Source organism: Crocuta crocuta, unplaced genomic scaffold (assembly GCF_008692635.1).
Source record: "Crocuta crocuta isolate KB4526 unplaced genomic scaffold, BGI_CrCroc_1.0 scaffold50, whole genome shotgun sequence".
NCBI classification, from domain to species: Eukaryota; Metazoa; Chordata; class Mammalia; order Carnivora; family Hyaenidae; genus Crocuta; species Crocuta crocuta.
In genome coordinates this window covers 7,443,701-7,453,930 of record NW_027527428.1, presented here as the reverse complement: position 1 = coordinate 7,453,930, position 10,230 = coordinate 7,443,701, and the positions used below count along the sequence as shown (strand labels likewise).

The window sequence follows — 10,230 nt, the reverse complement described above, 5'->3', positions numbered from 1 at the left end:
GGGGGGGAGGGCCCCGGGGGGGGGGGGGGCTGAGGGGGCCGAGCAGGTGGCTGGCCGGGCACTCTGATGAAATGGCCAGGGCAGGGTGGGGCAGGGGCGCAGGATGCTGCAATCCGAAGCCACAGGAAGGTTGCCCCATCGGCAGCAGGGGTTGGGCTGAGTCGGGCCCTTGCCGCAGGGCCTGCCACCCGCAGGGCTTGGGGGCTCCCACCAGTGCTGGGGAGAGGTGAGCTCGGCAGAGTGAAAAGTCTGTGGGAGAATCAGGACTCTCCGGCATCTTTCTCTTGGCCTGAGTCCCCACAGGCTCCTAAGCGTGGGTGGGGTCAGGGCCAGCTGAGGGGAGGTGGCTGTAGGGAGGGTGGCCGGAGTACACACGTGCAGGGTCGCTGGCCCCACCTGCCATTGGCCAGGCCGGCCTTTCTGGGCCAGCAGTGCTCTGCTCGGGCTGCGGGTCCCCTGGGGCTGTGTTGGCTGGCAGCCTCGGGGAGTGCCAGGCCAGGCCAGGCCGGTGAGGGAGCGGGAGCGGGAGTGATGTGCTGAGTCAGCATGACTCGCCAGGAACAGCCAGGCTCTGGGGCGCACACTGGGGTTATTTTTAAAGCTCCCGGCTTCCTTGTAGGCTGGCCCCTCCTGTATCCCTCTCGTCTCTTCCCAAGCCCCTTTCCTGCATCAGACCCACTGGGTTCTCTAGGGACAGAGAGACAGGGAGCAGCCTGGCCAAAGGGTGGCAGGTGGTCCTCAGGGCCAGGTATTGGGAATGGTCAGGTGAGAGGCGGGCTGGGGGGCTGGCTCTCTCCCCCAGGCTCCATCTGGACTGGGGAGGGAAAGAGGGGCGTTCTCCAGGGTCCTGACCTCTGCTCCCTGTCTCGCAGAGTGCCTGCGTGCTGTGCCCCCGGGTTATGACGACCCCCAACAAAGGAAACAAGGCCTTGAAGGTGAGCGATGGGGAAGACGGACTCTTGAGGTGGGGGCGGCGCCGGGGTGGGCGGTCCCCGCTCAGCCCTGAGCTCCCGCGCGGTCCTGCCCCCAGGTGAAGCGGGAGCCCGGTGAGAATGGCACCAGCCTGACTGACGAGGAGCTGGTGACCATGTCGGTGCGGGAGCTGAACCAGCACCTGCGGGGCCTGTCCAAGGAGGAGATCATCCAGCTGAAGCAGCGCCGGCGCACGCTTAAGAACCGCGGCTACGCCGCCAGCTGCCGCGTGAAGCGGGTGACCCAGAAGGAGGAGCTGGAGAAGCAGAAGGCGGAGCTGCAGCAGGAGGTGGAGAAGCTGGCCTCGGAGAATGCCAGCATGAAGCTGGAGCTCGACGCGCTGCGCTCCAAGTACGAGGCCCTGCAGAACTTCGCCAGGACGGTGGCCCGCAGCCCCGTGGCACCGGCCCGGGGCCCCCTCGCGGCCGGCTTGGGGCCCCTCGTCCCTGGCAAGGTGGCTGCCACCAGCGTCATCACGATAGTAAAGTCCAAGACGGATGCCCGATCGTAGGGACGCGCGCTTGCCGGGCGGGTCTGCAGGGGGCCGTTAGGCGCACGGCGAGTTTGGCAGCCCTGTCCCCTTCCTCCTCTCCTCCTCTCCCTCTCCCACCTCCTTCCTTCCCTGCAAAGCACAACCTGCACCCCGGGGGCGCCGGGCTGAGCCCCTTTGATCTCGTCGTTGTCATCGTGTGTTTTGTACGTTGGGATTGGTCAGTTCGGCGGTGACGTGGGGTTGCCTTGGCCCCCTTTGTACCAAGGCTGTGCAGGCTTGGAGTCCAGAGTTGGCCCTGTGGCAACAGAGAAAGATTGAATGAGCTCTCTGGGGCTCACGTGCCTGAGCAGGGAGGGCTCCAAGGCAGGAGGGGCTGCTGTCCGCTCCTGGGTGGCCCACAGGCCCCAACTGCCGCTGCCTGGCAGGGGGCTGTGACTCACTCTCGGCGTGGCCGGCAGGCATAGGCGAGCTCTGCTCCTAAGAGTAGGGTGTCCTTGAGGGCCCTGGATGGGCGGGCCGCCAGCCTGGGCGCTACGGCCGCTGGGAGGGACGGGGCGTTATGTGGCTTTGGGCCAGGGCCCACGGCACTCGAGCCTGACGCATTGCACTGAACAAGACCAAATCACTGGTTGTGAACATTCGTGAAGGGTGTGTCCAGTGTCCTGCCACGGGCCCCGTGTCACTGTTTACATGACCTGTCTGTGTGGTTACGTGGCCCTTTATTTAAAAGAGAGGAGTTCCTTTTACGAAAGTTATTAAATTATATGTTTAAAAGCTAAAGAAAAAAAGAGCTGCAGAGTATTTATAAAACTGTCTTTTTAAAAAAAAAACAAAACAAGCAAGAACATTTGACCATATATACGGAAAAGGGAAGAAAGTATAATAGAAACTTTGCTTAGTTTAACAAAAGAAAAAAAAACAAACAAAAAAAATCCCTTTCTTGTAAACTTATGGACAAGTCTTTGTGGCTGTTGGAGTTTAGTTTTTATATACACAGAGTTATCAGACGTTATTTATAAAACTTAGTTTTAAAAAAGACAAAAAAGAAAAAAAAGAAGAGCCAAGCCGTGGGCGGCCGCGAGGCGCGTCCTGGCGCCCTCTTTGCTATCTCTTTTGCAATTGTACCGAAAGTGACTTACTCCTTTGCCCTTCCTGCTTCCGTCTCTTGCCGGTGCCGTGGTGATGTCCGTGCCTGGTGAGGTCTTGTGCAGCGTCACGTGCTGGTGCTTCTGGTGACCTTTGACCTGTGTGCGTCCCTTCTCGTGTCTGTTATTCCCGTGTTTGTTTTTTGCATTTGGTTGTGTTCTTGCTTCTGCCAGCTTGCCGGGCCCCGGACCGGGGGCGCCGGGCGGCTCCTGCTCCCGCAGAGCGTGGGGTCCGCCCCGCAGCCCAGACCCCCCGCCCCCCGCCTCGGCGCCTGAGCCGGGACCCCGGAGGAGCAGCGCCAGTGCTCTGTCGCTCCCACGCCCTGCACAGCCTTGGCTTTGCATGTGTGTCCTAGGCGTGGGCTGATCCGGCGGCAGGGAAGGGGCGACGGGGGGCCATCCCAGAGGGAGGCGCCCCCCGCCCCCGGCCAGGGGCAGCAGGTTTGCAGGGACCAAGGAGTCACTAGGGCGCCCCCAGGTGTCTTCCTTCTGGCCTCTGGCCAACATGCTGGGGCTCCGGCCTCCAAGCCCAGCTTTGCCCCCGTGGGCTTCACGAGGGCCTCGTCAGGGGACCCGCGGAGCCCCCGTGTCCTGGCGGTGCTGCCACGCGGGGCCCTGGAGCTTCCCGGGCAAAACCAGGTGGTTTGAGGGCTCCCCTGGGGCGGCCCCTTCACCCCGCTGCGGGCCTGCTGGGCTCTCCACCCAGGCCAGACACGGGCTGCAGGGTCCAGGTCCTCTCTCTCCCCTCGCCCTGCCTGGGCTCCGGCTCTCGCCTCCCTCTGGGATCTGTGTCTTCCAGGGACGCGCTGGTCAGCTCGAGGGGCCATGCCCTCCGGGGCCGAGCCTACCCCCCCGTGGCCCCTCGGCAGAGGCAGCCAGTCTTCCAGCCCGGGCTGGGGAGCTCCTCGTGGGCCGCCGCGGTGCCTGCCGTCAAGAGGCTGCTGCCCCGTCTCCGGCCACCTGGGCCTTGGCTTCTCTGGGACCCCTGGGCCCCCGGGAAGCACGCCGGTGTGCCTCGCGGGCTGCAGGCAGGACTTCATCCTGGAGTCCAGCCCTGTGTGCCCAGGGGTGGGAGCAGGGGCGCGCTGTCGGCCCCCGTTGTGGTAACGGGCCTCTCTCGGCCCTAGAGGCTCAGGCGTGCCCGCGTACCCAGGCGGGCCTGCAGCGGAGGCTTTGACCGTTGACTCTCAATACTTAGTGGCTCCCTGCCCCTCCTCGCTGTCTGGCTTTGTCTGCCTAGGGTCTAGATGAAAGTGGTGGATGTTGGTTGTAGCAGTAGTGAGTTGGAATCTCGTCGTAAGACTCCCTGAAGAGGGGTCATGTCCTTGCTCTCCGCAACCGTTCACGGCCCCGACGCTTTCGTCCTTGGCGGGAGGTAGCTGTCCATCCGCCAGGCTGGAGACCTGGAGAGGAGAGAAGGGAGGTGGGTTCGGAAGTCCAGAGGCGGGTTGGAGGGTGGGCACAGGTGGATTAGAAATTGCAGGTCCTTGGGCTAGGTAATAGAAGAAGCTTCTGGAATTAATGAGGACGTGCTTCCCCTCAGAGTTTTTGGATTTGGAGCAAGTGTCCCTTGGGTCTGGGAGTACATCCTGTTGCCATCAAGCCAGCCCCGCGGGGCCACGCTGTACTCTGCCCTTTCCCCCTTCACCTTGGTTTCTTGACAGTAGAGCCTGTGTCCACATGTGACTGGCTGGTGTCTTTCTGATTCTTGTTAATTCAGTTTTCCTACTGTGAGGGTGTTGTGTTCTTTTTCTCCTCAACTTTTCTGACACAGCGAATCGAGGGCTTTGGCCGAGGCCGAATCTCCCAAACTTGTCCGCTAAGTAAACCATGGTGTGCACCTTCCTTCCCATCGTACCCTCGCCCTACGCCTCCCCTATCCCGACACGGACACTCAGACTTCAGAGGAGAACCCTGTGGGAACAGGCCAGCTCCTGCCCTGAGGGTGGCCCCAGCGAGACTCCCCCATGGCCCTGGCTGCTACTCTGGGTGGCCCTGCCGTTTGTACAGGTGAGAGGACACGGCTGCTCGGTCGTGTGGTGTGTGGGTTTCTGCCGAGAGCAGGTCTGCGCTGGAGGCTTTTCTGCTCTCGGTCCACGCTTCGGGTCTGTGTGCACGACGCTGACCGTCAGCAGCAGCCTCTTTGGTCGGTTCCTGGGCCCACAGCTCTGATCAGCTGCAGCCTGCTTCGGGAGGGGTGGTCAAGCCCCCTCCTGTCCCTGTCGGCTCCGTTTCAGAGGTGGCCAGTTGGCTAAAGCTCCCATCCACAGCTGGGAAGCCCAAGCCACAGCCCTGCAGCACCACTTCCGCTCTGGGATCTTGTAAGTTACTTTTTTAGGCTGTGGTTTGGTGAAAGGAACCAACAGAGTAACGATTTTTTTCCCCCAGAAGCCACTGAATAATTCTTTTTGGCGCGTTTTTGCCTTCCTGTTGGCTGTCTAGTTTTGGAGCAGGTGGGGAGAGTGGAGGACACACAGAGGCAGGGGTGTGCCCTGGAGACTGATGGCCTGTCTTGCTTCTGGCCTGTGTGTTTTGCGCGTGTGCCGTACCTGGGGGTGTGCCCTGGAGACTGATGGCCTGTCTTGCTTCTGGCCTGTGTGTTTTGCGCGTGTGCCGTACCTTTGGGCCGGTCATGCACGTTTGCACCCCACGCTGGAGCAGCAGCCTTGGTATGTGGGTGTCTGGCAAGCCTGAGCTGGAGTGCAGGAGAGTGTGCCCCGCTGGACTGTGAGGGGGCAGCCCCTCCAGCACCCTCGTGTCCCAGCCCCCCCTCCTCCCCATCCCCTCAATTTGCTACTCCCTGAAGCCTTTAACCAAACGGGAGTGGGTACAGAAAGCCTCCTCCTGGCATCTTAGGGCAACAGGACAAGGGCTGCCCAGTGCGTCCAGCTCTGGTGCTCTCCTGGCGCTGAGAGGCTGGGTCCGAGCGGAGTGATCAGACCCACCCTGCCTGCCTGCCTAGGGCTGAAACCAGGGGAGGCGGTGGTACCCTGGGACGTGCCAGGGCAGGCAGGGGTTGTGGAAGATGCAGGTGAGGAGCCTCCCTGGGGCGGGCTGTGGCCTCAGTGCTCACCCCGCCCTGTGCAGTATTTATTGCTAAATTATTGTCCAGGGGGGGCGGCACTGGGCCGGACCCCGGGTATTTATTGCTGTACATAGTGTATGTTTGTGATATATAAGGTTTTCTTTATTTTGTATATGATCAATAAACACCTTTTAAAGAGACTGTCAGGTGCTTCCTTTGCGCGCCGCGCGGGCGGGGCCGGAAGGGCGGGGCNAGAAACCCGGGGCGCCGGCGCCGGGCGGGTGTGGGGCGCCCCCTTCTGGGCGACTGACCCTAGGACCGAGGAGAGCGCCTGAAACTCGAACGGGCTCCAGCTTCACTGAGGGCATAAGTACTTCTGAATATTTGCAGTTTGTGCGGTAGCCAGTTCGAGACGAGAAGGGAAGCGGGATAAAACGGGGCGTAATACGTTAGGGCCAGCAGGCACCTCCTCGTGCGGAGTCCGGGAGGTTAACTCACTGTCCGAGGTTACGTGGGTGGAGTGAAGCCCCAAACTGTCTCCTGATTCCCCGCTCATTGTGTTTTCTGAATGTTGAGGGCAAGTAAGTAGATCGCAGGGTAGTAAGAGTTAGTGTACGCCAGGTAAGGAAGAGAAACGCATCAGGTTTGGGAACGTTTTATTGAGAAGCTATCTTGCACCATGGAACTCGGCCAGCTTTGAGAGTGTCACGTGTCCGCCTGACGGGTGCGTGTGGAGTGTGACCCATGTGTGGGCCCAGCAGAGGTGAACACGGGATTTCCGCCCTCAGGAAGCCCGCAGGTGGTGAGGGGATGGCAGCTAAGCCCATCGCTGTAACGTAAGGCTGGCTGTGCCGTGTTGCCAGAGAGGACATGCAGACACGGCCTCTGCGGTCTCAGAGCGCTGGGAAATCCATCCGGTTTGCTTTCTGTGCAGCGCGGCATTGAGGCCAGGCCTTGAAGGTAGAGTAAGGTTTTACGGGAAAAGGCGAGAGTAAGATCCCACGAGATCGTGTCGGGGGCACTGACACAGCACCTTGCAGACCCTGGTGCTCGGGTCTCCGTCCTCCCGTCAGGCGTGCGTCCCTGTCGTATCTGAAAGCTCCGCTCTTTAGTTCGCTCTGACCATTAGTATTCGAGGTTTCTCTCTTCAGTGTGATTCAGAAGCACACTGCTTGGGTGGGCGTTCTTCTAAGCCTAAGCAGCAGGGAGGAGACAGGGCTCCCCAGAAGGGGGCGGGTGTCCCTCACAGCCTAGGGAACGCAGGACTTCTTGGTCCCAGCACCCCTTCTGTCTTCCCTCCTGGTGGCTTTGTTTCACTGCATTGAGAACTAGGGACACTTGGGGTTTAGCTCGTCGGGAGAGGTTGGCCGTCTTTGTGAACGAAGGGCAGGAATCGCAGTATCAGGATGTAGGAGCTAGGACAGAGCAGCGCCTCAGCGTTCGCTCGGCCTTTCCTGAGCACCAGCTCAGCCCTGGGGACACACAGATGAGCCTGACCCGCCCTCCTCCTCAGTTTGGAGGACAGGTGTGGCCATGGAGCCCAGGCTGTCCTCCGTGCTGGAGAGGCTCCCGGAGGAGGCAGGGCTCCTTGAAAGCTGGAGGGATGAGCTAGCCTGGGGTGGGGAGGGGGCAGGGGTCCGGGCGGAGGGAAGGAGCCACTCCATCTGGGTTCAGGCAGGTTGGACTAGGAAGTGCTGAGCCTGTGCAATGGAGGCCAGAGCACGGACAAGCCTGGAACACCTCAAGAGAATGTTTAATTTTCATTTGGGGGAAGTTTGCCAGTTCCCGTGGTGATGCATTTTCACTGGCCTTGTCGTCCTTCCGAACACGCAGGCGGCCTCTATCCCAGATTACCGGGGCCCTAATGGAGTCTGGACGCTGCTGCAGAAAGGGCGAAGCGTCAGGTAAGCAGCCTGCCGCGGCCTCCCGCCCAGGTGAGCGGAGGCGGCCTGGGCCTGACCTCACCGCTCCCCACGCCTTTGCCTCCCTTCCGCCTGGCAGCGCTGCTGACCTGAGTGAGGCCGAGCCAACCCTCACCCACATGAGCATCGCCCGCTTACACGAGCAAAAGCTGGTAAGAGCCCAGTGTGGCTGGCTAGTGTTCTTGCCGGGTGCCTGGCACGGGAGCTGGAGGGCTGGGCAAGTGCGTCACGCCTGTGTGCCAGTGGGGCCCTGGGACGCATGCGCATGGAGCGTTTTAGACTCCGCTGCTGCTTTTTCAAGAGCAGGGTAGTGTCTCTCGTGGATCATAGGGCCGGCGTCAGCCCCAGAGCTGCTGGTGGCTTTTCCCTCCTGCGTTTCTCGTGTTGTCCCCACAGACCTCAGAAGCCACCTAGATACAGGGGAGGCCTGTGGGGACCCTCTGGAGGCCCTCGGGCGAGCACCTTCACCCAAGTGGGGAAGGATCAGTCCTCCTGGGCCTTCAGGGACCAGAAACACGACGACCCGAGAGAGCATTGGTTCGGGGCCCGAGCCCCTCCCCTGCCGAGAGCAAACACCTGCCCTCCCACCTCACTAAGTGCTTTGGGGGGTGCAGCTTGGGGCTCCCCACCCCCACCCCCAGACCTGCTGGGACCGGCCTGCCGCCCCGGTTTTGCCTGTGATGCTCCTCGCGAGCCGGAGCTGCCCCTGGTTTGGGGGCTCTGGGCGGGGTTAGGGACGTTTTCACTGCTGAGCACAGTCCCCCGCAGGCCACGTGCCGACTTGCCCTGCTGCCCCCCGCAGGTGCAGCACGTGGTGTCTCAGAACTGCGACGGGCTCCATCTGCGGAGCGGGCTGCCGCGGACGGCCATCTCGGAGCTCCACGGGAACATGTACATCGAAGTGAGCGGTCCCGCTGGGATCCGGGGGCCTGTGCGGGCCAGCGGCCCCTGCTCACGGCGCCCTCTCCTCCTCAGGTCTGTACGGCCTGCACGCCCAACAGGGAGTACGTGAGGGTGTTCGATGTGACAGAGCGCACCGCGCTGCACCGGCATCAGACGGGCCGGGCGTGCCACAAGTGCGGGGCGCAGCTCCGGGACACCATCGTGCACTTTGGGGAGCGGGGCACGCTGGGGCAGCCTCTGAACTGGGAGGCAGCCACTGAGGCTGCCAGCAAGGCAGACACCATCCTGTGTTTGGGTTCCAGCTTAAAGGTATGTGAACAGCACCGCGAACTGGACGGGAGGGGACAGAGCCTGCCACTTCCTGGCCGGTTCAGCGTTAGAACCTAGCTTCCTGTAGCTTCGTTCCCTCTTGTGCATGTGGTCTTTCTGTCCGTCTGTCCGTTCCTACAGGTTCTAAAGAAGTATCCACGCCTCTGGTGCATGACCAAGCCCCCCAGCCGGCGGCCCAAGCTCTACATTGTAAACTTGCAGGTAACTTGAGCACCCAGAGACGCCTCCTTAGACCTGGGCCTCAGAACAGGAGAAGCAGAGAGTTCCTGGACCTTCGTGTCCTGGGCCACAGAGGTCTGGCAAGAAAGGGCCATTGGGAAGAAGTGAGGTGTCCTCACTTGCCTTCCCCTGTTCCCAGTGGACCCCGAAGGATGACTGGGCTGCCCTGAAGCTTCATGGGAAATGTGATGACGTCATGCAGCTCCTCATGGATGAGCTAGGCCTGGAGATTCCCCCCTACAGCAGGTGAGGGGGGCACGGGGGCACCCCCCCGTTCCCTGCCCTGTGTGGATGGGCCGCGTCTGTCTCTTCTTGTGAACTGAGCGTACAGAGTGCTGAGTTGTCGCAGATGGTGTCTGACGCGTGACCGCAGTTTGGTGGCCTCTGCCGGCAAGGGGGAGTGGCAGAGGCATCAGCGGAGGCTCCCTGGCTGGTGTGACTCCGCAGGGAGAGAGCATGTGCCAGTGTCTGGAGAGCCCCCTCCTGCCTCAGACAGCCTGGACACGAAGGTGCCTTGAAGGGAACGCAGTCTCGGCATCTCCAAAGAGGATCTCGGTGCACTCGGTTCGGGGAGCTGGCATACTTTGGGGAAGCTTGAACTGTACCTTAATACAGAATTTGTGATAATTTAGACGTGGTGTATGTATTGAGTAAAAAGTTTACACTTTCTTTCTCTGTGAATTTTCAGGGTCTTATAGGGGAAATCAATAACTTCTTTTAATCAAAGGGTTCAAGAATTAAGGATCCCTTCACCTTCTGGGCCTGGCAATTCTTGTATGTTATGTTCGTGCTGTTCTGTACTGTGGGCCTATCGTGTACTGTACTTTTTTTTTTTTTTTTACATTAACTTAGCTCATTTTCTTTATCAGTGCTTATCTGTATCTTAAGTTTTTAATATGTGGTTCTACATCTCCGTCAGACACATGATCTCTTCACGGTGTAGTCTGTAGGCCGCGCCTCCCTAGTCAGCTGGCCTTTCCCACCCCGGCAGGTCTCGAAGTCTGGGAAGAGGGAGAGGGTCTGGTCCACCCGCCCCTGACCGTACAAGTGAAAGGTGGGACCCAGAGTTGCTAGTGACCAACCGCTGTCCCACCTTGGGCACACACGGCCTGCTTGATCACCAGTGAGGACACTGAGTTCTCGGAACCTTAGCTTTCTCGCAGCTGTTCCTTAGCTCGGGGATGGCGGAGGTGCCACGAGGCAGAGTCGGGCCACAGTTCA

The 10,230-nt window shown here is 60.7% G+C and overlaps 2 protein-coding genes across 6 annotated transcripts in view; both read left to right on the top strand.

The window, feature by feature from the left end:
• Positions 1-544: 544 nt before the first annotated feature.
• On the top strand, positions 545-5,835 carry MAFG (MAF bZIP transcription factor G). The gene is made up of 3 exons (XM_077755677.1): positions 545-765; positions 873-935; positions 1,031-5,835. Exons 1-3 carry the CDS (start codon positions 547-549, stop codon positions 1,481-1,483), a joined length of 735 nt encoding a protein of 244 aa, XP_077611803.1. The 5' UTR covers positions 545-546; the 3' UTR covers positions 1,484-5,835.
• Positions 5,836-5,955: 120 nt separating this feature from the next.
• Positions 5,956-10,230, top strand: part of SIRT7 (sirtuin 7) — a 5,166-nt gene continuing 891 nt past the window's right edge. The window contains exons 1-6 of one of the 5 annotated variants that reach the window (XM_077755644.1): positions 5,956-6,595; positions 7,469-7,709; positions 8,360-8,458; positions 8,533-8,769; positions 8,911-8,991; positions 9,149-9,255. In XM_077755644.1, coding sequence (XP_077611770.1) covers positions 7,500-7,709; positions 8,360-8,458; positions 8,533-8,769; positions 8,911-8,991; positions 9,149-9,255 — 734 coding nt within the window. In that variant the 5' untranslated portion in view covers positions 5,956-6,595; positions 7,469-7,499. Of the gene's footprint in view, positions 6,596-7,291; positions 7,710-8,359; positions 8,459-8,532; positions 8,770-8,910; positions 8,992-9,148; positions 9,256-9,697; positions 9,784-10,230 lie in introns of those variants that run through there. The other 4 variants (XR_013333079.1, XM_077755660.1, XM_077755635.1 and 1 more) reach the window with 4 other exon arrangements.

Bases quoted from the DNA above. Each gene is read 5' to 3' on its own strand.
- MAFG (XM_077755677.1), top strand. From the start codon at position 547: ATGACTCGCCAGGAACAGCCAGGCTCTGGGGCGCACACTGGGGTTATT. The intron at 766-872 runs GTGAGAGGCGGG...CCTGTCTCGCAG, and splicing joins CAGGTATTGGGAATGGTCAG to AGTGCCTGCGTGCTGTGCCC. The intron at 936-1,030 runs GTGAGCGATGGG...TCCTGCCCCCAG, and splicing joins AAGGAAACAAGGCCTTGAAG to GTGAAGCGGGAGCCCGGTGA.